Genomic DNA, 27,143 nt, shown 5'->3' on the forward strand with positions numbered 1-27,143 from the left:
GTAAATTCCCCCAAACCACTGCACTTTGGGTAATGGATTCTTTGCATCAGGGGTCTTCCTGTGAGTGGATCAATCCTTCACTTTAATTCTTCCCCTTCCCCTGTGTCCAATTTTCATTTCTTTTCTGGCAGCACTTGTGCTTACCTCCAGCAGCCTCCCTCCAGCAGCAAGCACTGCCTTGAATTGTTTATTTATTTTTCATCACCCCAAATAATTAGAGACGGGGGGGAGGGGAGGGAGCATTAAAAATAAAAGTTGTCCTTCCAGTTATGGGATGCAGGAAAATGAATGACAAAAGAAGTGCAACCTTGCCTGACGTGGAGCAACACATTTTTTAACTACCCTTTTGTGCAAATCTTTTTACAGCATTGTATTTCACAATTTTTTTAAAAAAATTAAAAGGCGCTATTCACAGAAAAACAATACCTGCCTACATGCCCAGAAATGGCCTCACATTTTCTGGCTTGGAGGGACACCCACAAATATTCTTTAAAATTCTTTTGACTGGAAATCTGGAATATTTGAAAACTTGAATTTCTACAAATAAAGAAGTTCCCTAAACAACTAAACAAATGGTGCACATGCCAACACTCAACTCCAGAACTTAGCAAGGGTGGGGAAGTACTAGCAACATAGAATCATAGAATCATAGAATCATAGAATCATAGAATCATAGAATCATAGAATCATAGAGTTGGAAGAGACCACAAGGGCCATCGAGTCCAACCCCCTGCCAAGCAGGAAACACCATCAGAGCACTCCTGACATATGGTTGTCAAGCCTCTGCTTAAAGACCTCCAAAGAAGGAGAATCCACCACACTCCTTGGCAGCAAATCCCACTGTCGAACAGCTCTTACTCTCAGGAAGTTCTTCCTAATGTTTAGGTGGAATCTTTTTTCTTGTAGTTTAGAACCATTGCTCCGTGTCCGCTTCTCTGGAGCAGCAGAAAACAACCTTTCTCCCTCCTCTATGTGACATCCTTTTATATATTTGAACATGGCTATCATATCACCCCTTAACCTCCTCTTCTCCAGGCTAAACATGCCCAGCTCCCCTAGCCGTTCCTCATAAGGCATCGTTTCCAGGCCTTTGACCATTTTGGTTGCCCTCCTCTGGACACGTTCCAGTTTGTCAGTGTCCTTCTTGAACTGTGGTGCCCAGAACTGGACACAGTACTCCAGGTGAGGTCTGACCAGAGCAGAATACAGTGGCACTATTACTTCCCTTGATCTAGATGCTATACTCCTATTGATGCAGCCCAGAATTGCATTGGATTTTTTAGCTGCCGCGTCACACTGTTGGCTCATGTCAAGTTTGTGGTCAACCAAGACTCCTAGATCCTTTTCACATGTACTGCTCTCAAGCCAGGTGTCACCCATCTTGTATTTGTGCCTCCCCGCAACTACAAATGAAAAATAAAATGAAGACCAGGAACCCACAACAGGTATTCAGAAGCCTCTGACACTGGAGGCACAGGATAGCCATCATGATTAGCAGTTATCAACAGCCACCTCCTCCTTGAATTTGCCCCATCTTCTTTTAAAACCATCCAGGTTAATGGCCACCCCTGCCTCCTGGCGGAGTGGATTCCCCAGCTTGACTCCACCAGTTCCAGTGATATGAGAGGGAGAAAAACTTTTGAAGGAATGACCGCCGGGTGTGGAGCACACTTCCACCCGCAGACAGGCCTCAGCTGTCTGACCGCGTGACCTTCGGGTGTGGAGCACACTTCCATCCGCAGACAAAGCCACAGCTGTCTGAACATCATGCCCTCAATCTAACCTTTGCTCTCTTAGTGGTCTGCCGTGCCCTGTCTGTGACCTTTGTCTTTGTCATACATTTTCAAGAGGAAAATGACGCAGTGGAAACAGGTGCCAAAATAACTTTATACCACCCCTCAATCTCGGGATTGGAAGATGTGTAAAGGTCACAGTCCAAAATGTATCTGACTGGTTTTGCATATTGTGCTAATAAAAGGAGCCTCTACAGAACTAGCCGGCAGCTTGTCTTGGAGCATGCTTGCCAGTGTGCTTCTGTGCAGCTCACCTGCATCCAACCTCCTGTCGTCCTCCGTTATTCCTATAACTTTTCTCTCTCCACTTTCTCCTTGCCATGCATATGTTATACACTATTTTATATTCTATCATGTCTCCTCTTACTCACCTTTACTCTGAACTAAAAAGTTCCAAATGCTGCAACATTTCCTTATAAGGGAGTTGCTCCATCCCTTTGATCATTTTGGTTGCAATTTTCCTAATTTTCCCCAACTCTGCAATATTCTTTTTAGATTAAGGAACTAAGAAAAGAATTCTCATGTTACCTTCTGAGCCAAATGCAGAGGAAGGAACAGATCTCTTTGTCTTGCTCCTGACAGAGGATATTCATCAAAAAACAAGCAACTGAAAAAGGCAAGATTACAGCTGAGGCTCCAATACTTTGACCACCTCATGAGAAGAGAAGACTCCCTAGAAAAGACCCTGATGTTGGGAAAGATGGAGGGCACAAGGAGAAGGGGATGACAGAGGACGAGATGGTTGGACAGTGTCCTCAAAGCTAATAACATGAGTTTGACCAAATTGTGGGAGGCAGTGGAAGACAGAAGTGCCTGGTGTGCTCTGGTCCATGGGGTCATGAAGAGTCGGACATGACTAAACAACAGAACAAGAAGAACAACAATCTCCCAAATAACCAGGTACAAATCAAGCATCATTTGAAAGGTGTTGCTTTCTGACCAAATACAAATACAAAATCCTTAACCAATATTTGGAATATCAGTGGCATACTTCTTAATGGGGTTCATATGGACCTTGGAAACATTAAAATGTGATTACAATGTATTCCTGTTATTGCACAAATGTTCTGAACAAACTATATGAAATAAAAGAGGGGTTACTAACCGTTGCACAGAGCAGATCCTGCGGTTTTCCATTTTCTGCATAAGCAGGTATGTTGGGGCTGAAGACCATGAGGTCGCTTTTGGCACTGGAGTCTCCTGTCACACCCAGGATGTGACTGTGATGATTTGAATAGGACCAGCTGCCCACCTCACTGGCACACACCAGCGTGGCTGTTCCAGGACCATACACCATGGCCTCCTTAGGCTGGCAATGGCACCGCAGGGCCATATATGCAATGATGGCCAGCAGGAACAAGCTGGACACTGCACAGATGGCTATGATGAGGTAGATGTTCATGTTATCCGCCAGGGGATTGGGGCTCCCTCCCCTTCTGGGAAGGCGGGCATCAGCTGGGAGGGCTTGGACACTGGCCACCAACGAAATACTCAGCGTGGCTGTGGCTGACAAAGCGGGCTTCCCATGGTCCTTCACCACAACCAGCAAATTATGACTGCTGCTGCCCTCTGCCTCCTCCAGGGCACGTGTTGTACTGATCTCACCACTGTACAGTCCCACCCGCCAAAGCCTACTGGACCCCTCATGCATCTCATAGCGCAGCCATGCGTTGTAGCCCGAGTCAGCATCCAGGGCACGGATCTTGCCCACCACATGCCCAGCTGTCAGGGGGACCACCAGAAGGGTGGGAGCCTCCTCTACTGGTACAGTCACAGCTGGCACATTGTCGTTCTCATCCACCACAAAGACTTGCACCGTCACATTGCCACACAGGGAGGGCAGCCCAGCATCCTTGGCCCTCACTTGGAACTCCAGCAGCTTCACCTCCTCATAGTCCAAGGGCTGAAGAGCATAGAGCTTCCCACTCTCTGAGTGCACCGAGATGTAGCTCGACAGGGGCCAGAGCTTCTCGTCCAGCCAGTAGCTGACCAGGCTGTTCTCAGCCACATCTGGGTCCGAGGCAGATACCGTGAAGATGTGAGCACCTGGTGGGTTGTTCTCCTTCACAAAGACCGTGTAGGAAGACTGAGGAAAAGCAGGAGCGTTGTCGTTCACGTCGCCAATGGGTACCATCAGGGTGCTGCTGGTTGATAGTGATGGAGTCCCTTGATCCTGGGCAGTCACTACCAGCTTGTATTCTGCTTCCCGCTCCCGGTCCAGGGGCTCAGCCACCACCAGAGAGTAGTAATTCTTGAAAGTGGACAATAGCTTGAAGGGTAGGTGGGAGGGAGTCACAGAGCAGCTCACTTGCCCATTAGCCCCAGAGTCCCTGTCTGAGATGCTGATCAGAGCCACCACTGTCCCTGGTGGGGAGTCCTCTGCAACTGGCACAGATAGCGACTTCAGTGACATCTCAGGGCTATTGTCATTCACATCCAAAACCTTAATGAGAACTTTGCAGTGTCCTGACAAGGGATAAGTGCTTTTGTCTGTTGCTTCAATTTGAATATCATATGCTGTACGCTCTTCAAAATCCACAGTTCCTTTCACTCTAAGTTCTCCATTGTTCGGATCTATGCTAAACATTTCCTTTATACTTGGAGCAACAAGGTTGCTAAATGAATAGGAAATCTCTTTATTAATCCCCTCATCCAAATCGCTTGCCTCCAGTTTAATAACTAATGTTCCCATTGCAGAGTTTTCCAATAATTCAGTTTTGTAAACTGATTGGTTAAAGGCAGGTGCATTGTCATTGACATCGATCACAGTGATGATCAGCAGGACTGTGCCAGTGAGTGCTGGCTGCCCACTATCTGATGCTGAAAGGAGCAGGTGATGCTCTGCAGATACTTCACGATCCAGTGGTCTTTTTAATGTCAGAACCAAAGACTTGCTGTGCTCATAATTCTTTATCTCTTCCACAGAAAAATATTCATTGGGGCTGAGCTTGTAGTTTACCTGGCCATTGCTACCAATGTCTGCATCAGAAGCTTCTTCTATTGGGAAATGGGAACCTGGCACTCTCGATTCTAAGACTGCTAAATTCTGCTCTCTGACTGAGAAAACAGGGGCATTGTCATTTATGTCTGCAATCTCCACTTCCACATGGAAGACAGTCAGGGGTTTATCCACAATCACCTCCAGGTGGATGGAGCACAAAGGGCTCTTGACACACAGCTCCTCCCTGTCTATCCGGGAATTAACAAACAAAATCCCATTCTGCTCATTTACCTTGAAATAGTCCCCATCTCCTTGAGACTCCATCCGGAACATCCTAGGCATGAGCTCTTCCACCTCCAGCCCCAGATCCTGGGCGATGCGGCCCACAAAGGTGCCATGCTGGGATTCCTCAGGCACGGAATAATGGAGCTGGCCGCTCCCCATCAACCAGACTGTGTGAAGCAAAATCAGCTGCAGCAGCTGCCTTCTCCCCACTGAAGCACAGTCTCCCCATGCAGCAACCATCTCAGAAATCTTTCATATATTTTATATATTACTTCATGTCACAGCTTTATAAAATATTTTTTTAAAAAAAATTAATCCAGATCCATAGTATCCATTTTGCTCATCCATCCATTTGCAAGCACGGAAAGATATCTGATGACAAAGAAGAGGAAGAGCCTTGTGTACACCCTTTATTCTTAGCAAGATATTTAAGCAGAGAGCGACATCGTGCGACTAGATGGGGAAGTACAGTTGCCTTATATGAGATGGCCTTCTTGGAGTCTTGTTTCATGCCATCACTTTTCAGTCAATGAAAATAAAGTAATATGAATAATAAAGCATAAAATTTTACTTGAAAGATATGTTTATTATATTCTGCATGTATATTTTCCTTTGCTGGTAACTGCTGTCATTTCAGTCCTATGATTTTGATAGCCTCTAACTTTTAAAATCATAGTTACAAATAACAAGATTCATTTATTGTGTGGTTTACAACTTAATTTTGAAATCTTTAAATTAGTTTTGGTTTCAGCATTTTAATGCAAGGAAAAGTGTTGATGGGAATATGATGGGGTTGCTTTTCCACTTTAGTTAGTGAAAATCTCAGCTGAACTGTTGATAAATCAACTGCAAATAAGGAACTAGGAACAAAATTATACACTAATGACCACAAAAAGTGAAAGGAAGCTGGGCAATTTGAGACAGAAGATCGAAGGAGGCTGCAGCTTATTTCTCCCCACTTCATTATTCCTATTTCTATGCATGCCCATATGTTTCTGAGCATAGGGTGTCTCACCATTCAATGGGGTGTCTCACCATTCAAGTAAACTGTGCCTACTTGAATGTGGGTAGTGTTCAGACATGAATGGCTCAGACATGTAGGTCCCTAAAGACCAAGGATACCTCCCCTTTTCAGAATATTGTATGGCTTTCATCCTATAATTTCACTTTCATTGCCTTGGGTGGGTTTAAGGATTCTTAGAACCATCTGCTTTACAGAAATCATATACTGTATTTTGCCAAGTTAAAAAAAAAGCTATCTTTCTATGTAACTGTGATTCTCCAAAAGTGAGGGAAATTTTTTTTTTAAGACTTTCAAAATACGGAATTGTTAGCATACACATGTGTGCATTCATCTATGTTTTGGGGGATACTATGGACATGTGAACACTGCCAATCCCAAATAAATTTCATTAGTGCACCTATATAAACCTACTATAACACTACAAGGGGAAGAATTTGGATGGATTTTCTAATGAATATATAAAATCCAGCCTCCTCCCCCGTTAGTGTGTGTTGCCCCCTTTAAGTTGCCATGTCCCAATGCTGCAGTCAAAATAAACTCTAGAACTAGCAGGATCCCCCTGTCAGTGTATAATTCTGTTTCATAATATAGGTGCAGGGGTATACCTAGGGGTTGGCCAGGTTGGGCTCCCTGCACACATCCAGGGGGACACTCTGGCTTGGAGTGGCCAGGAGGAAAAGCAGTGAGGAGGGAGGCAGACAGACAGACCCACAGAGGAGGAGGAGGAGGAGGAGGAGGAGGAGGAGGAGGAGGGCAGACCCAACCCCAATGGCCATGGAGGAAGTCACTGGCGGAGCATGAAAGGTGACAGGAAGCAAACTTTTTGAGTTTCTCGTCTACAGTCTTTTCTGGCTTTGGAGGTGCCAATACATCTTGCCAAGGGCACATGGGACAGCGGTGTGTGTGTGCTATACAGCTCCTTGCCAAGGGCGCAAAGGAGCCTAGGTACACCACTGCATGGGTGAAACAACCCCCCCCCCCAAAATGGGATAGCACTAACAAAAAAAAATTAAGAAACATTTTTAAAACAAAATGTTTTGGGGGGGAATAAAATGTCATCTTCCCATGCACTCTAAGTTAACAACATTCAGGAGTCATTGAGAGGAATGCTTTGCAGACGAAGGCAAACCACATTTATTCTCTCTAAACCTAGGAAGCTCCACAATTCAGAAGGAAGTATACCGCAGGCAATCCAGCTTGGTTATCTGTTTCAAATCAGAAGAATACATACTGTGCAATGCAATGAACACTCCTATTGTTCACTGGGGCTTACTCCAAAGTAAGTGTGCATAAGATTGCAGCCTAAATCTCATTAATTATTACCGACATCTCACTCACCCCACCCATTTTTGAAAGCATGTCACTTTGATGCCAGATGAAGTTACAAACACACTTTGAATGAGATCGCTTGACTAACATCCTCCAACAATAGAGTTTCTTAACTCAAATCATCCTTCACATACATACAACCAAATATGGAGGAAGCATCCATAAATGGAGAGGTGCTGTACTACCACAGCTACATAGGAAAATACAGTGTCCTTTATTTCAAGCTGAACTCTTTTATTCAAAGGAAGTTGTCTTACAATGACTTAGAAAAGCAGCTGAATCTGTTCATCTTCTTGTTGCTGATAGGGGTGGGAGTAGGAAACTGTCTGTCTCTTAAAGCTGTGAGGGGCCATTGAGTTCAGTCCTGGATGGGAGCAGGACATGATGGAGGCAATATGTAAAAACCTGCCACATTTTGAGGGTGGAGCCTGGAAAGAGCTATGTAAACCCAGCTCTCACCATCTCACATATCTGTGTCCATCCATCCATGTTGGGAATAGCTAGTCATACAAGGATTAAGTAGGAATTCTTATGGTTTGGGCCTGTCAGCCAAATAAGTGAAGAGAGGAGTTTGGTGGGTTTTCTGCTTGCTCTACGCTGTGTGATTTGCAAAGACTGGCAATTAATGCTGCTTGGAACAATGCCTTCATGCTGTTTCTGGACCTTGTCTGACTTGCCTTTGGGTTCCTTGCTATTCCTCTGCTGGACCCCCTTAGCAGATGGTAAATCTCACGACCTGAGCAGAAGGGCAGTCCTTATATGTCCACTCATTCCAACAGGAGGTCGGCAGAGAGGGAAGTTTTTAATGTTTAATGTTTTATTATGTTTCTATATCAGTTGGAAGCCACCCAGAGTGGCTGGGACAACCCAGTCAGATGGACTGCGTAGTAATATTAATATCATCATCATCATCATTAACAAAGCCAACAAGCAATTTGGTATGAGTTGGGACGCTGCTCCAGAACCAACGTCTCTTCAGTTCTCCATTTCTCTCAAAGATGAAAAACTTCATGTCCAATAATAGTGACTCAAAGAGATTTTGCCAAGGTTAAGGTAAACAGAAGAAAGCGAGAAGAAGGATAATCATCTCGGCCATTGCTTGAAGAAGTCTGTATCATTGCTATTCTTTAAATGAACATTTTTTTACTATTATGTATGTAAACCACTTAAGATTTTCTATATATATAAAACTGCATAGAAATCTTGCTTTTAGAATAAGAAAAAAAAGGATGACTCTATAATAGAAGGAATCTGTTCACAATAGGCAGGTCTATGCAGGAAAATAACCTGGTGGAGGCACTGAAAAGTGAACTTTCCCCACATTGTTTGAGTATCATAGAATGATAGAGTAAGAAAGTTCATTGGAGATTATCTACCAGTAGTTTAAAAAGGTAAAGGTACCCCTGCCCGTTCGGGCCAGTCTTGCCAAACTCTAGGGTTGTGCGCTCATCTCACTCTATAGGCCGGGAGCCAGCGCTGTCCGCAGACACTTCCGGGTCACATGGCCAGCGTGACAAGCTGCATCTGGCGAGCCAGCGCAGCACACGGAACGCCGTTTACCTTCCCGCTGGTAAGCGGTCCCTACCCTCCTCCTGCTAATGCAGGAGCCTGCCACTACAGTACCCCTGATGGGTGGCTATTTAGCTTCTACTTAAAATCCTCTAATGAATGAAAGCCTAACACCTATTGAGACAGTGTGTTCCATTGTTAAACAGCTCATGCAATCAGGAAGTTCTTCCTAACTTTTGGTCTAAACATTTTTTCTTGCTACATAGGCTCTTTCATTCATATCCTACCTTCTAGAACAAAAAACACACACATTTACTCCATACTCTAAAAGTGTCAGCCCTTCAAATATTTCAGAATGACTATCATAAATCTATTCTCCAGGCTAAACACACCCAACTCCTTTCCTCATAGGACTTAGTCTCCAAGTCTTTGTCACTTTCCATGAACACATTCTAGTCAGTCAATATCCTTCTTGAATTACAATGCCCAGAACTGGACAGAGAACTCTAGATGAAATCTGACTAAAGCAGAATAGAGTGTCATTACATCTTGTGATCTGGACAGTATACTTTGGTGCATCAGTCTTCTTAACTACATTATGACTTATGCCTAACTTGTGGTCTACCTTAGATCCTTTCACATGTATTGCTCACATATCAAACAGCACCCATCCTATATTATTCCTACCTAAATGCAGAACTTTACAGTTATTTCTTTTGAAAGTAATTTTGTTTGCTTCGGCCCAAGTCTCCACCCTATCAAGATCATCTCTGATCCAGTCTCTGTCTTCTAAAGTACTAACTACTCCACCCAGTTTGGTATCACCTTGATTCCCTTGACTTCTTTGTCCAAGACATTTATAAATATATTTAGCAACACTGGGCCTAAGGTGTCCCTGTGACACCCAACTTGTCTCCAGGTTAGCAAGGAGTCATTGATGAGCACTCTTGGGATACAGTTTTTCAACCAGCTACAAACTCACCCAGTAACATCATCAAACCACATTTACCAGTTTCCTAACAAGAATATAATGAGGAACTTTGTTAAATGATTTCCATGGGCAGTTCCTGGAATCAATTCCACAGCTCCAAAAGACACAAGGCTTCTTGATTATCTTGATCCTGTGTGACATTCTTCCATGTGCCCACCTCCTGCATCTGGTTTTCTTCCTCTTCCTTAGAAATTGATCCTTCTTTTTGTCCTTTTGAAAGTATTTCCTGTGTTCCAGCTAGAAATCATTCATTTTCCATGATGAGCCAAAGATTGGGTGGGCATGTCTCAGCCCTTGCACTTTCTCTTCCAGCAGCAATACCAGCTTGCACTTGCTGCAAGTTTTATACATCCTCAGACAGGAAAAAGAACAAAGCACAGACATTGCATGTCAGCACAGCACCATGCTCACTGGCCATGTTCTGTGGCTCTCTGTGGTATTCCTGGATTCCCTTTCAAACTTTTCCTCTAAACTCTCAGTTAAAATTCTTCATTTGCTGATCCTGTTTGCTTTCTCTACATCATGATTAGTTCAGAGACTCCAAATGTGTCAGGAATGCTATGCTAGTCCTACTCAGAGAAGACCTATTAAATTATTAAGACATGACTAACTTAGGTTCATTAATTTCAATGGGTCTATACAGAGTAGGGCTTAGTTGAATTCAACCTAGTGACTCTTCTTTTTGAACTGATCCCCCTGTGCTAGTTGGAATAACCTGTTTCAGCGCTCATTGGTACAGTGAGGAAGTGTTATTTCTTTCCAAACTCTATCTTTTTCAGCCTCTTAAACTGTCAACCTTTTATGTAGCCTGTTTACAGGTTTTGATGATTAAAAGGCATATAAATTCTGTTAAATAAAATAAAATAAAATAAAATAAAAGATGCACCAAATCAAACTTTTTTGGGGGGGGGTGATAAGCAATTAATGATGGATGTCAAGTTCTCTATAGTTGTACCTGATTTCATCATGAATGGCTGGAACTACAGGCCACAGAAGGCCAATTATTGCAGGTAAAGAATATAACACTTTGCTATTCAGAACACCTTTGCACACCACTCTTTGTATGGGGAAGAGGCAGGATCGTGCTGAATGTTTTTGTTAAATACAAAGCCAAGTTGCTTTTTCTTTTCCTTGTATTTTAGTGTTATAAGATGGAAGGGGTTCTGCATGCCATTTTTCAGTCCCCTCCAACCCTGTAGTTTCACCACTGTAAGATAGGATTCTGTTTGGAACAGAGGTCAAACCAGTCTCTTTGTTAAGTTAATGACTCTAGCCAAGTCTGTTTTGTATCTCTTTGATGAGATACAAGCATTTGGTTGCCACAGAAACTGCTAGCTAGAGGTGCTTCCAGAAGTGGGCTAAAGTGAGGCAGGCTTCCCACCTCCTTCCCTGGCTGGAGCTGATGTCTTCTATGAGTGTAAAAAAAAATATGCCTTGGCCAGTATCACCTGCAGGGAAGATGCAAAGTCCTGACTTGCTCTCTGTGCTCAGTCCAAAACTATGACAGGGGTGGGCGGGACCTAAGGGATGAGCAGGATCTGTTACAGTGTTAATGCTGTGAGGTCTTCCATGTTACCTTCAGCCCACACATACTGTAGGTGGAAACCAGGCATGTTTAAAGTCCATTTCAGGGGCCTAATCCGGCCCCTGTGACAACTTATTTCTTGGGGTAAAATCCTTCTTGGGGTAAAACCTCAGCAACTTCAACCCTAAAAAAAAGCTCAACAAGTTCAATCCTTTAAAAAGGTCAACAACAAATCGGGCCCTCTTTGAAAAAAGTTTGGACACCAGTGTACAGAACATTATATCACACAGATGCCATCATCTCCACTTACCTTCATTCTGAGGAAACCAAGTACATGGTATGTGCTGGGACCCCTGAAATTTCTTGCCGCTCAAACAGTGAATATAACAATATTTTTTCTAAAGATCTTTGTTTTTTCGATGTAATCATTTATTAATGTTGATATTTCTGCATAGATAATGTCTATTGTTGTAACCAATTTAGTTGATTTAGGTGTTCATGTGTCTTTCAGAAGCCTTGAATCACCTTTTCTTCCACACCATGGAAATTTCTATTTTCACGCACACCCTTCAGCACAATTAGATCCAGTTGACCACTGTTAATTGTTTCGTAGTTAGGAAAATTTATTTTATGTGATCAAGTGCATTACCTTCATATATTTTAAAATCTTTATGCTTTAAAGGCATCAGATAATGGTACACGTCATAGAAAAGTATAATGAATAAAAACAATGTTTTAAAAATTTCCACAGGCTGATCTGATATTTACATTATATGCATATTGTGGACATATTAACAGAAAAACTGTCCTACCATAAAAGCAATTCTAAGAACATCAGAGACTCACCTGTCCAGAAGAATCTGGGACCAGCTCCTTTGTATTCCCTACCTGTCCAGTCTCTGCAAAAACAGGTATGTTGGGGCTGAAAACCATGAGGTCGCTTTTGGCATTGGAGTCTCCTGTCACGCCCCCCAAGATGTGACTGTGACGATTTGAATAGGACCAGCTGCCCACCTCACTGGCACACACCAGCGTGGCTGTTCCAGGACCATACACCATGGCCTCCTTAGGCTGGCAATGGCACCGCAGGGCCATATATGCAATGATGGCCAGCAGGAACAAGCTGGACACTGCACAGATGGCTATGATGAGGTAGATGTTCATGTTATCCGCCAGGGGATTGGGGCTCCCTCCCCTTCTGGGAAGGCGGGCATCAGCTGGGAGGGCTTGGAGACTGGCCACCAACGAAATACTCAGCGTGGCTGTGGCTGACAAAGCGGGTTTCCCATGGTCCTTCACCACAACCAGCAAACTATGACTGCTGCTGCCCTCTGCCTCCTCCAGGGCACGTGTTGTACTGATCTCACCACTGTACAGTCCCACCCGCCAAAGCCTACTGGACCCCTCATGCATCTCATAGCGCAGCCATGCGTTGTAGCCCGAGTCAGCATCCAGGGCACGGATCTTGCCCACCACATGCCCAGCTGTCAGGGGGACCACCAGAAGGGTGGGAGCCTCCTCTACTGGTACAGTCACAGCTGGCACATTGTCGTTCTCATCCACCACAAAGACTTGCACCGTCACATTGCCACACAGGGAGGGCAGCCCAGCATCCTTGGCCCTCACTTGGAACTCCAGCAGCTTCACCTCCTCATAGTCCAAGGGCTGAAGAGCATAGAGCTTCCCACTCTCTGAATGAACTGAGATGTAGCTTGACAGGGGCCAAAGCTTCTCATCGATCCAGTAGCTGATCAGGCTGTTCTCAGCCACATCTGGGTCCGAGGCAGATACCGTGAAGATGTGAGCACCTGGTGGGTTGTTCTCCTTCACAAAGACCGTGTAGGAAGACTGAGGAAAAGTAGGAGCATTGTCGTTCACGTCGCCAATGGGTACCATCAGGGTGCTGCTGGTTGATAGTGATGGAGTCCCTTGATCCTGGGCAGTCACTACCAGCTTGTATTCTGCTTCCCGCTCCCGGTCCAGGGGCTCAGCCACCACCAGAGAGTAGTAATTCTTGAAAGTGGACAATAGCTTGAAGGGTAGGTGGGAGGGAGTCGCAGAGCAGCTCACTTGCCCATTAGCCCCAGAGTCCCTGTCTGAGATGCTGATCAGAGCCACCACTGTCCCTGGTGGGGAGTCCTCTGCAAGTGGCACAGATAGAGACTTCAGTGACATCTCAGGGCTATTGTCATTAACATCCAAAACTTCTATCAAAAGTTTACAGTTCCCTTCCATCGGTGCATGTCCCTTGTCAATGGCTTGTATTTGAATTTCATATAAATTCACTTCTTCAAAGTCTAATTTTGCTTTTAGCCTGATCTCCCCTGTATTCTCATCAATCTCAAACATTGTTTGAATAGTTGTGGGTAAAGATGTTTTAAAGCGATAAGTAAGCTCCTTGTTAATGCCCTCATCAAGATCTGTTGCTTGTAACTTTGCAACAAGAGTCCCAACAGCTGAACTTTCCAGTAAACTCACTTCATAAACTGACTGATTAAAGACAGGTCTGTTATCATTAACATCCAGCACAGTTATCACTAGCTGTATTGTTCCTGTGAGTTCTGGTTGACCCCCGTCTGTTGCTGTAAGCAATAAATGGTGCAGAGAGATGTCCTCTCTGTCCAAAGTCCTTTTTAAAACAAGCTCTGGTAGAAGGCTTTTAGCTTGCTTATCCTGAGTGCCCAGAGCAAAGTATTCATTTGAGCTGATACTGTATGCAATAAGGGCATTTTTACCAATATCTGCATCTGAAGCACTCTCTAGAGAGAAGCGAGAACCATACGTTGTTGATTCTGATATAAAAAGATTTACTATATTTACAGAGAAAGTGGGGGCATTGTCATTTATATCCTTGATTTCCACCTCTACATGGAAGACCCTCAAAGGTTTGTCCACAATCACCTCCAGGTGAACAGCACACAAAGGGCTCTTGCCACACAGCTCCTCCCTGTCTATCCGGGAGTTAACAAACAAAATGCCATTCTGAACATTTACCTCAAAATAGTTCCTATGATCTGCAGACTCCATCCTGAACATCCGAGGCACCAGCTCATCCATCTCCAGCCCCAGATCCTGGGCAATACGGCCCACAAAGCTGCCATGCTGGGATTCCTCCGGCACAGAATAATGGAGCTGGCCGCTCCCCATTTCCCAGGCTGTGTGAAGAAGAACCAGCTGCAACAGCCTCAGCCTCACCAAGGAGCCTGGTTTCCAAACATCCATTTTTAAAAATGCATCCGGAGCACAGAGGAATGAATCCACACAGTCTTGTTTCTTTCAGGAGTACAAATAGATAGAAATTGATGTGTGTCTACCTTAAATGTTCATTTCTGTTCCTATGTTGAGCAGTCATAATGGTTCATTACTTGCTGCAGATCTCTGCACAAAGGAAGGAGGAGCTGACTTTTCCAGTCCTCTGACACCATTTTTTACCAAACAGCGACACCGTGTGATTGAACTTTAAAATACTGAAAAGATTGTGTACTTGTCATCTGACCTTAGGCATTATGTTATAATGTATGTTATAACTGATTTCACAGAACTCTTTCAATTAAGTAAATTTTACACAGCATTTTAACTTATTAGCCATCCAGCTTTCCTTTAAAAGGGTTGCTGGCCTTGGGTATTTTGATGCATGTTCAGTGATGGCATTGACATGTGTAGTAGGGTAGTAGTAGTTTGCTCTGGCAGGATAGCTGTTGCAGAGCTGCTTTGGTCCATTTTAGGGCATTAGTTTTATTTGCCCTAGATTGTGGAGATGGATATTCTGCAAATTGTCTGCAGTGTTCTGCTCTGCGTTATTTGGTGAGAGAAAATCTTGGGCTCATTCATACTTAGCACCAGAGGTGTGGGACCTGTTTCCATGAAGCATTTGTGTGGGAAGGAACCACATCATTGACCACACCAATTTCATTCAAGCACACATTCCTAGAATAACATAATTGGGGAACAGCTCTTCCATTATTCACCCTGAATACCATTTGTCTGATTCAGCCAGGTTCTGTGATTAATAACTGCTTAGTTGGCTTGTGTCTGAGGGTTTATCTACTTTTCCTCTGCTCTTTCCAGGCGCAGTCCACACTTTAAAGCTCTTTGCCTGAGTGTCCCCACTTTTTTAACTTCAGAGCTTTCCCTGCGAAAACCTGCTCTTTAAAGCTCAATCACAGCAAATGGCAATCCACAGAAAACCTGAATTGACATTTGCTCCTACTGAGCGCTAAAGAGCGGGCTTTCATGAGGAAAGCTCCAGGGCACAAACAAATGCTTGGACACAGAGTTTTTAAGCATGGACTTGTGCATGGCAAGAGTGAAGAAAGGCTAAGTGTGGATAAGGCTTCAGTCCTTATAAATCAGTGGCTGACTTTTCTGATTTTCACACCAAGCTTGGGGAGCTGGGAAAACTGCCTGGAAGCAGCATATGTTATGTTGTGCCAAAACGGTTGCACAGAATAAAGGAAAATATATCATGGTGCTCCCACATTTCTCTCAGGGGACTGAGAGATTTTTCCCTACATGACAATAACCAGAAAGCTGAGACTTCAGCTTGAGTGCAGATCCATCCAAAACAGGCTAAACAAATGTACTTCCATCTTGTCTAGATTAAGCCCACAACCCTCCCCCTCCCTCACCAGCCATTTGACAACCTCATATATGCCTTGGGAAAATATAGTATAATGCCATCTACATAATCAGCATAAGGCCACCTTAAAGAAAAGGCTACAAACAACATGGAATCCAACCCCCTTAGCATCTACAAGTTGCTTTTCTTCCAGTTCAAGTTCTTATTCTTATTCTTTAGTAAGGTAAGTCATGTTTGCTGTTGTGTAGTTTATTAGAATTACAAAAAAATAAATGCAACCCTTTGTGAAGGCAACCCCAGATCCTAGGAAGCTTTCAAAAGGGAAGAGAAGGTCCCTATTTACACCATACAATATATTAGGTCGATATGAAGATGTACCTACCTTGTAGATACTGAAATTACTTCAGGCATTTCTGCTTTTTCTGTTAGATAGTTATATGAGATACATTATTTATGCTCAGTGAAGTCTATTGGAAGTTAATGCCAGTTTTTTATGTATGCAATTCTTTACCATATACAAAGAGATTATTTTTATGGAATGGAGTAATTTTCCTTTCCAGCTTCTCAATGTACTCTCACTAAGTGAATCAGTAGTATGATGTGATGGTCTGCACTGGTCTACCAAAAGGTCATAGATGCATCTTTTATGCATCTCCAGAGCTTGTAAATAGGTTTATAGTCTTGCATTGGCTACACCTGTATTGCCACATTTTAAGCCCTATGCATTTGATTTTGCAGTGAATAACTGGCAAACAGCTTCTGCCCTGAGTTTAAATATTAGGAGATAAATGCAACAGAATAATTGAAAATTACAATAATACTTGCTGAAATATGTACTGTGACATTCTACAAAATGAGAAGTGAAGAGAAGCATGCTTTTATCCTATTTCATTCAATCTTTTAGAATAGATTCTCAGTTTTGGTTAAGATTCGCTCCATTGTTTGTTTTAATCTATTTTGTAGCCAGACTTCTCTTCTTCCAATTCCATCTATGCTTAAAGAAAAAATAAGCAAAATTAGCCACAGTGTGTGTGAGCAGAAAGATTTTAATTCTGTCTGATGGTTCTGCCAAGAACTTTGATGGTTGTAGTACCCCTGTAGTACCCCTGTGCAGTGTCTCTTTGAATGGAAAGCTCTCTGAGAAATGACCATTGATGTTACTTGAACTATTGATCGCACTACACAGTGTGACGATGACTTTAAAACGACTTTCTATTCATTCTTAAGAGCAAATGTTTTAGAATAGTTCACTCCAGCTGATCAAAAGCTTTTTCAGTATCTAGCATCAAAGGTGTATTATACATTATATTTAGCATATGCTTTATATTGTCAGTTAGTTCCTTACAAAAGGGAGATTAAAGGTAGTTTTGCCCTTTCCCTGTTTGCAGATTCTGCATCCAATTCAAGTACTATAAGTTGCCTTCCTCCCTGTGGTGTTAAGAAATGCATATATACCAGGGTTCTTTTGGAGAAAGTAGAAATAAAAAGTATACCTTTGAGCACATCAGAACACTCATCCCTCAATATGGAGTACACTAAAAGCATGATCAGCTGGACACAATACAGTATGGAAAGACATCCTTCCAAGACAGAGGATATAGCATGGTATCTGTGTCAGAGGAGGTAGTTATACTACTCTCCCTCTAGGTTAGATATTATATTTGTGTTGCACAATTATTTCCATTTTTCATTTATTACTTGTCAATCCACACCAAAATATTTGCATAACATTAGAGTACACTATAATCAATTTACAAATAATAACTCAGAAAGATGACACCTCTTCAATCTTAAGATGCGGTTTCACAAGCCTTTTTCCAAAAACCTTTTCAAGGAGCCATCCTCAACATCAATTATTTCAAGAGGATGACGTGATCGCCTTATTCATGATATCCTGGTTTCCTTGTGTGTTTGGCAGGGGAGAGAGGTTAAAACAAGAAGGGGAATTAAAACTCAATTCTCCCTCACTATTTTATTGGCCAGGTAGAATGCTCATGCACTGAGAAAACATCAAAAGTCATTTTCACAATACAACAGGAAATGATTTTTTTTTCTTTCATTTTTGCTATTTTGTTAGGCCATGAAAAAGAGTCTGATACTGTCCCATCTGAAGGGGGCAAAAGATAAAAACCAGATTCATGAAAACCTCATAAAGGAAGTCTTATGCTTCTTTCATAAATGTTTGTATCATTGCTATTAGACCAAAAGAGAAGCCCAAAAGATATTATAAACCATTAAAATCCATTAAAATGTCTTGGGGGCAACTGGTAATTACTTATTTTAAAAATAAAACAGATGAAAATTATATACACAAACATTATAACACAAATATGCAAAATAAAATAGTTCAGAAAGGGCACTAACCGTTGCACAGAGCAGATCCTGCTGCTTCCCATTCTCCACAATGGAAGGAATACCAGGACTGAAAACCATCAGATCATTTTTGGCACCAGGCTCCCCAATCGCAGCTGCCAGGATGTGGCTGTGGCGATTTGAATAGGACCAGCTGCCTACCTCACTGGCACGAACCAGTGTGGCTGTGCCAGGGCCATACATCACAGGCTCCTTGGGTTGACACTGACATCGCAGAGCCATGTATACTATAATCACAAGCAGGAACAAGCTGGATACTGAGCAGATAGCAACAATCAGGTAGATGTTGACATTGTCCACCGATGGCTTTGGACTCCCTCCCATTCTAGGAAGGTGAGCATCTCTATGGATTACCTGAGTGCTTGCCACAAATGACACACTCAATGTGGCTGTAGTGGACAGTGCTGGCTTGCCGTGGTCCTTCACAAGCACTAGCACACTTTGGCTGCTGCTGCCCTCCATCTCATCCAGGGCACGTGTTGTACTAATCTCACCACTGTACAGCCCCACACGCCAGGGGCCTCTGGTTGCCTCATGCAGTTCATAGCGCAGCCATGCATTATAGCCTGAGTCAGCATCCAAGGCATGGACCTTGCCCACCACATGTCCAGCCAAGACAGGGGCTACCAGCAGAGCAAGGGACACCTCTTCTGGCCTAGATACCGCAGGCACATTGTCATTCTCATCCACCACAAAAACTTGTATTGTGACGTTGCCACATAAAGGGGGGAACCCAGCATCCTTGGCTCTCACCTGGAACTCCAGCATCTTCACCTCCTCATAGTCCAAGGGCTGCAAAGCATAGACCTTTCCACTCTCCGAGTGCACTGAGATGTAGCTTGACAATGACCAAAGCTTCTCATCCAGCCAGTAGCTGACAAGGGCATTCTCACCTAAGTCTGGGTCTAAGGCGGACACTGTGAAGACGTGAGCACCAGGTGGGTTGTTCTCCTTCACAAAGACAGTGTAGGAGGGCTGAGGAAAAGCAGGTGCGTTGTCATTCACATCACCGATGGGCACCACAAGGCTGCTGCTAGCTGACAGTGATGGAGTCCCTTGGTCTTGGGCTGTCACCACCAGTCTGTATTCAGCCACCTCTTCATGGTCCAGGGATTCAGCCAGCACCAGTGAGTAGTAATTCTTATAGGTAGATACCAGCTTGAAAGGAAGGACAGTGGGCCTCAGAGAGCAGGTCACTTGTCCATTGACCCCAGAATCCCTGTCTGAGACACTGATTGAGGCTACGACTGTCCCCAGTGGAGAATCCTCTGGAACTGGTACCAACAGGAAAGTCACTGACACCTCTGGAATATTATCATTCACATCCAGAATTTCTATTAAAACCTTGCAGTGTCCAGACAAGGGGTAAGCACTTTTATCTGTTGCTTCTGCTCGAATTTCATATGAATTAGTGTCCTCATAATCCAATTCATTATTCAGTAAAATTTGTCCAGTATTTGGATCTATTCTAAACATGGTACTTGATTTAGGTGGGATTACACTACGAATAGAGTATGTAATGTCTCTATTAATGCCATCATCCAAATCAGTGGCATTGAGCTTAACCACCAATGACCCAATGGAAGCATTTTCTAACATTAGTACCTTGTACACTGACTGGTTAAAGACAGGAGGGTTATCATTCACATCAAGCACTGTAATCACCAGCTGAATTGTTCCTGTTAGCACAGGTTGGCCACTGTCCGTGGCTGTTAACAGCAAGCGATGCACAGAAATATCTTCTCTGTCTAACGGCTTTGTTATTACAAAGCCTAAGGAATTATCCTCGCTGCTCCTTCGGAAATCTAACATGAAATAATCACTGGGGCTGAGGTGGTAAGTTAACTGTGCATTTGTACCAACATCAGCATCTAAAGCTCCCTCTAGAGGGAAAACGGATCCTGCAAGTCTTGATTCTAGAATAGAGAGATTTTCCTCACTTGCTGAGAAAACAGGGGCATTGTCGTTTATGTCTGCAATCTCCACTTCCACATGGAAGATCCTCATGGGGTTATCCACAATCACCTCCAGGTGAATGGCACAAACGGGGTTCTTGCTACAAAGCTCCTCCCTGTCCATCCTAGAATTCACAAACAAGATTCCATTTTGCACATTTACCTCTAAATAATCCTTGTGCTCTTTGGAAACTATCCTGAACATCCGAGGCACCAGCTCACTCACCTCCAGCCCCAGGTCCTGGGCAATGCGGCCCACAAAGGTGCCATGCTGGGATTCCTCCGGCACAGAATAATGGAGCTGGCCACTCCCCATCTCCCAGGCTGTGTGAAGAAGGACTAGCTGCAGCAGCTGCTTCCTCACTGAGTAGTCTCTCCAAGGAACAACCATCTCAAATATATTCCTTTGAATCCCCCTCCGTTATGTGTAATATTGGAGTGGGGGGGGGGTTAATCCAGCTTGCTATTATCCTTTGTGCTCCTTCACTTTTGGTGCTGCCTATTTTCTGATGACAGCAAGGAGGAGGAGCTCTCCTATGAGTCTGCAAGAGGTATTTAACAGTAAAGAGTGACACCCTGTGAAGAGATTTAAAAATGCAATTCTTGCAATATTTGGTTAGGCTTTTTTGTTTTCTGGTGTTCTGTATTCTTCTAGTTTTCTTATGCTTCTTTAAATGTATGTGAAGATAGTCATATTTATCTTTGTAATGATTTGACATAAGATTTATGTGTATGTGGATATATAATTACTCCTGTGTGGCAGCAGTTTTTTAAGATCACATTCCGGCCTTTGAGAATTTCCATTCTTAAAAGTTTGTGTTGTACAAAGGTGAGTATGTTTTCATTCATATTAAAGAAAGGTGATTCACTTTAATAGTGGGGAAGAAAGTGGGGATAGAGATGAAAGAAAAATGGGAAATGTGAGAAAAAGAAGCACTATGGCCATGATTGATCAAGTGGAACATTGTTACATTCCAAAAAGATAATAGCATGAGAGCCAAAAATCACAGGTTCCCCAAACTACCAAAGAGGATACAGTGGGTGTACCTTTTCTTCACTGTTCTTATTTACATACTTTTGCGCCATACTGCTTCTGAGCACAAATATTTTCCTATATTCTTCAGGTGGATACACTAACAGTATGATAAGACACTTTATTTGTGCATTCTGTGGCATCCAGTTTGGGTATGTGCTGTGTCAAGAATCTGTATAATATACAAATATGACTTATGGATCTAAGATCTCTCGTGAAAGGAGCTATCCCTCCTATTTGTGTTTCGCTGTTTTAGACCATGCAGATGATATGCCTGATGATATGCTTGTTATTGTTTAGTCGTTTAGTCGTGTCCCACTCTTCATGACCCCATGGACCAGAGCACGCCAGGCACTCCTGCCTTCCACTGCCTCCCACAGTTTGGTCAAACTCATTTCAGTAGCTTCGAGAACACTGTCCAACCATCTTGTCCTCTGTTGTCCCCTTCTCCTTGTGCCCTCCATCTTTCCCAACATCAGGGTCTTTTCCAGGGAGGCTTCTCTTCTCATGAGGTGGTCAAAGTGTTGGAGCCTCAGCTTCAGGATCTGTCCTTCTAGTGAGCACTCAGGGCTGATTTCCTTCAGAATGGATAGGTTTGATCTTCTTGCAGTCCGTGGGACTCTCAAGAGTCTCCTCCCGCACCATAATTCAAAAGCATCAATTCTTCGGTGATCAGCCTTCTTTATCGTCCAGCTCTCACTTCCATACATCACTACTGGGAAAGGCTAGTAATTTGAATTACTAACTCTTGAATGGTGTGCTAATGAATTTGTTGCTATTTTCATTCAGTTTGCTCTGCCAGTGTCTGGCCTGGGCTTCAAGAACAGTAAAACGTAATTATGGCTGCCAGTTTGTGAGTGATGTGGTTGAGCATGTTTAGACATTGATGTTATCACATATAGCTTTGTTCTGGTTTTGAAGATCCGCACATATCCATTGACAGAAGAGCTTTGCTTTTCTACTGCAACCATGTAAAGGTCCTTCAGCCTTCTCATTTATGCTTTCCTGCTCCATAGGCTGAAGTTCCTTCTTCGTCTTCCATGTGATGGCGAGGGGCAACCACTTTTGTGCGTGAACACAACCCTGTGTTTGAAACTAGTTTGACTTTGATGCATTGCAGGAAACATCTTAGATCCACAACCAAGTCAAGAAATCATTTGAGAATTTGTCAGTCAGTTCTAATCTCAGTAAGATTTTTAAAATCAAGTTTAGTGGTGGTAGGGCCTTCAGTCCCAATACTGGCATAGCTGGTTTATCTGGAATATTATGACCTAGAGCCCAGCATCTTTCATTGTACCTATTTATGACACTACATGTCTCTATCACCTGGAGAGGACGACCCATGTAGTCTCCTGTTTTCACTTATACAATGTTAATTTTATATCCTAAGATATTCTACTGCATTTCTCTTAGGGACAGAGTTTACAGCTCCAGTGTTCATCTCTTACTGATGCTTCCTTGAGTCTTGTGTGTATTGTGACAAATGTTTTCTCCATTCCTAAACACTATGTGTGGGTGTCTGCAGGCAAGCTGTAGTGTTGCATCTTGGGAGAATCCTGGACGCCCTTTGCTTGCCTGCCTGCTGGCACAACATGCTATTGCAAATAAGTTTGCTTATGGTACTTCCTATGTATCTTCCATAGAACTGGGTGTTTATCTTGTGTTAGATGGTGTGAGGTACATCTCTTGCAAACATGGAGAGTTTATGTGTTTAATGAGAATGTTGCTATTGCCTTCTTGCATGATTTGGCAGGAGGTTTGACTTGTGAGGGAAGATCACATTTCTCAGAGGCAAGAGAGTCCATGTAGATGAGAAAATAGGTTTAAGAATGGAAAAAGTGGAGTTGGAGTTTTAATAATGTGTGCTCTTATGTATCTAATATAGAGTTTTTATACATTTAAAATATTTCATTAACAACTGAGATGAAGTAGGCTAACTGGGTTCCAGATGCTATTGCCAAAACATAATTACTACAATATTATTTCAAAGAAGCAATGCTTCCCAATAACTTTAAATCTCTTTTCCTGATCAAAGCTCAAGGCATTCTGCAAAGCTCAGTGTATTCTTTGATTTCCTGGTCAGAGCTCGAAATATTCTGCATGACTATATATTCAAGTAACATGTTTTATAATGAGCAGAAATTATTCCATCAAGTTGTGTTCTGTGCTGGAATTCCCTGACCCAGGTGGCTAATCTATAACCAAAGCTATATAACTCTTCTACCACCAAGAAAATGAACAAACAGATCCTTTTAAAACATTGAAATCATGCTATTATATCCAAGTGAGTATTTGAAACATACTCCCAAGACAGGTACATCACATGACAAACTGAAATGAATAGTAGAGACTCACCTGCCCAGATGAATTAGGGACCACCTCCGTCATAATCCCTACATCCCCATTCTCTGCAAAGACAGGAATGTTGGGGCTGAAAACCATGAGATCACTTTTGGCTCCAGCCTCTCCACTCACTCCTGCCAAAATGTGGCTATGGCGATTTGAGTAAGACCAACTGCCCACTTCACTTGCACACACCAGCGTGGCTGTGCCGGGACCATACACCATTGTCTCCTCTGCTTGCCTGTGGAATCGCTGAGCCACATATAAGATGACTGCAAGCAGGAACAAGCTGGACACTGAGCAGATGGCAATGATTAGGTAGATGTTGACATTGTCCACCAGGGGTCCTGAACTACCTCCCATCCTGGGAAGATGGACATCATTGGGGAACATCTGGGTGTTTGGCACCAGAGACACACTCAATGTAGTTGTAACTGATCGCGGTGGCTTCCCATGGTCCTTCACCAACACCAGCAAACTATGGCTGCTGCTGCCCTCTGCCTCATTCAGGGCACGTCTGGTACTTATCTCACCACTGTACAGTCCCACTTGCCAGGGGCCACTGGTCAATTCGTGCAACTCATAGCGTAGCCATGCATTGTAGCCTGAGTCAGCATCCAGGGCATGGATCTTGCTCACTAAGTGGCCAGCCATGACAGGGACCACCAGCTTGACAGCAGCCTCCCCTTGTCCAGATACTGTTGGGTCATTGTCATTGTCATCCACCACAAACACCTGCACTGTCACATTGCTGCACAAAGAGGGCAGCCCAGCATCCTTGGCCCTCACTTGGAATTCCAGCAACTTCATCTCTTCATAGTCTAAGGACTGCAGTGCATAGATCTTGCCGCTTTCTGAGTGAACCGAGATGTAGCTTGACAGCGACCAGAGCTTCTCATCAAGCCAATAGCTGACTAGGGCATTCTCAGCCACGTCTGGATCTGAGGCAGACATTGTAAAGATATGGGCACCAGGTGGATTATTCTCCTTCACAAAGACCGTATAGAATGGCTGAGCAAAAGCAGGTGCATTGTCATTCACATCACTAATGGGCACCACTAGGCTGCTACTTGCTGATAGTGATTGAGCCCCTTGATCTTGGGCCACAACCACCAGTCCATACTCAGCCACCTGCTCTCGATCCACAAGTTCAGCTAGCACTAGTGAGTAGTAATTTTTGAAGGTGGGCACCAGCTTGAATGGAAGCCCAGTGGGCCACAGAGAGCAGCTCACTTGCCCATTGGATCCGGAATCCCTGTCTGAGATGCTGATCAGGGCTACCACTGCCCCTGGCGAGGAGTCTTCAGGCAATGGCACCAGCATGGACTTCAATGACATCTCAGGAGCATTGTCATTTACATCTAAAATTTCAATAAGGATAGTGCAGTGCCCAGACAAAGGTGGGCTACCTCTATCTTTTGCCTCAATTTCAACATTATACATATTAATATCTTCAAAATCCACTTTCCCTTTTACCCTGATCTCACCTGTATCCGACTGTATACTAAATATATTGGAAGGAACATTATTACTGAAGGAGTAGGTGATTTCCTTGTTACTTCCTTCATCTAAGTCTGTTGCATTGAGATGAATAACCAATGTTCCATCTGCCACATTTTCTAACAATTTCACCTTATAAACAGATTGATTAAATACAGGGGCATTGTCATTTGCATCCATCACAGTGATCTCAAGATGTACTGTGCCTGTGAGTTCTGGTTGACCCCCATCAGTAGCTGTTAGCACTAAACGATGCACAGGGATTTTCTCTCTGTCCAGAGGTTTATTTAAAACAAGTGCCAATGATACACTCTGCTGGTCATTTATTTTTTCTTCAACAACAAAATATTCTGTGGAATTAAGCTTGTACTTCAGTTGAGCATTAACACCAACATCTGCATCTGAGGCTCCCTTCAGAGGAAAACGTGTACCAGGCAGCATTGATTCTGCAACACTGAGGGACTGTTTACTTTCCAAGAAAACAGGAGAATTGTCATTTATGTCCTTGATTTCCACCTCTACATGGAATACCCTCAGAGGCTTGTCCACAATCACCTCCAGGTGAACAGGGCACAAAGGGCTCTTGTTACACAGCACCTCCCTGTCTATCCGAGAATTAACAAACAAAATCCCATTCTGGACATTTACCTCAAAAGAGTCCCCATGATCTTCAGACTCCATCCGGAACATCCGAGGCATAAGCTCATCCACCTCCAGCCCCAGATCCTGGGCGATGCGGCCCACGAAGGTGCCATGCTGGGATTCCTCAGGCACGGAATAATGGAGCTGGCCGCTCCCCATCAACCAGGCTGTGTGAAGCACGATCAGCTGCAGCAGCTGCCTTCTCCCCACTGAGGAAGAGTCACCCCATGGAGCAACCATCTCAGAAATATTTCATATAACTCTCCTCTTTTATGAAATATATCTGGAAAAAACATTGAAAGAATCTAAATCCAGCCTGCTGATATACCTTTTATTCCTCCAATTATAGGAACGGGAATGATCTCTGGTGATGACAAAGCAGTGGAAGAGCCTTTTGTTCCCCTTTTATTCGCAGCAAGTTACTTAAGCAGAGAGCGACATCATGCGACTAGATGGGAAAGTACAGTAGATGTTCATATTGTGTGTAGTTTTGGAGAATGTTTGATGTCACCAATTTGTTTAGTTAAATGAAAATCAAGTTCAAATGAATGATAAACAAGATGTTTTTCTTGAAAATGTATTTAATATATTCAAAATGTATATTTTCATTTGCTGGTGAATATGGCTGGTTAAATACATTTGCCCCATCACTGAATGTTTCCATCTTTTATATCAACATATGACACACGTTGGCACCACTAGCATCTTTCACTGCTTGGAGATGAGGGTATTGTCCTGTATTTGGGAGGGCCTAGAGTAGCTCAGTCACAGAGCACCTGACTAGAACCCTAGAGAACCACTTCCAGTGAGCTAGATGGATTCTTGGGTCTAATTCAGTTATAGGCAACTTCCTGTGGTCCTATCACTTATGACATGCATTTATTATTTTTCTTCTTCCCAGCAGTTCTGGAGCTTCTTTGAGTGAAGAACTGATATTCTGATATTCCATGCCTCTTTCTATTAGGATTTCCAATAGTTATTTAGGAATGCTATATGGCAATTCAGGATATTGACATATTTCTGCATTGTGGTTGCCAGAACAGAGCACAACTATAGTGCTGATTTACCTTATTTCATTACATTTGTATTTCTCCCTTCATTGCACAGAGTGAACAGAATTCTTGCCTTTAAAGGGAGAGAGATGTAGAATGCAACTGGCCATGCTGCTTTAGGCAATGTTACCAGTTAGAGGCTTATTTAAGAAGGCTGTGCTTCTGCCACCTCTTATGAAGTGAGGTTTTAACCTGCTCAATCATCCCACTGTTGGCAGAGCTGGACTAGCTGGTTTCCATGTGGGGCAGTTTTGAAGTTCCCATTTCAC

At 43.3% G+C, this 27,143-nt stretch overlaps 1 protein-coding gene across 5 annotated transcripts in view; it reads right to left on the reverse strand.

Moving 5' to 3' along the window:
- The window catches only part of LOC309347809 (protocadherin alpha-C2-like), a 191,258-nt gene extending 164,714 nt beyond the window's left edge, over positions 1-26,544 (reverse strand). The window contains exon 1 of one of the 5 annotated variants that reach the window (XM_081872648.1): positions 23,693-26,544. In XM_081872648.1, coding sequence (XP_081728774.1) covers positions 23,693-26,062 — 2,370 coding nt within the window. In that variant the 5' untranslated portion in view covers positions 26,063-26,544. Of the gene's footprint in view, positions 1-2,898; positions 5,398-12,243; positions 14,784-18,340; positions 20,810-23,692 lie in introns of those variants that run through there. The other 4 variants (XM_081872647.1, XM_081872651.1, XM_081872645.1 and 1 more) reach the window with 4 other exon arrangements.
- Between the last annotated feature and the right edge of the window lie 599 nt (positions 26,545-27,143).

This window comes from Podarcis erhardii (genome assembly GCF_964252035.2).
Source record: "Podarcis erhardii genome assembly, chromosome: 8".
Classification (NCBI taxonomy): Eukaryota; Metazoa; Chordata; class Lepidosauria; order Squamata; family Lacertidae; genus Podarcis; species Podarcis erhardii.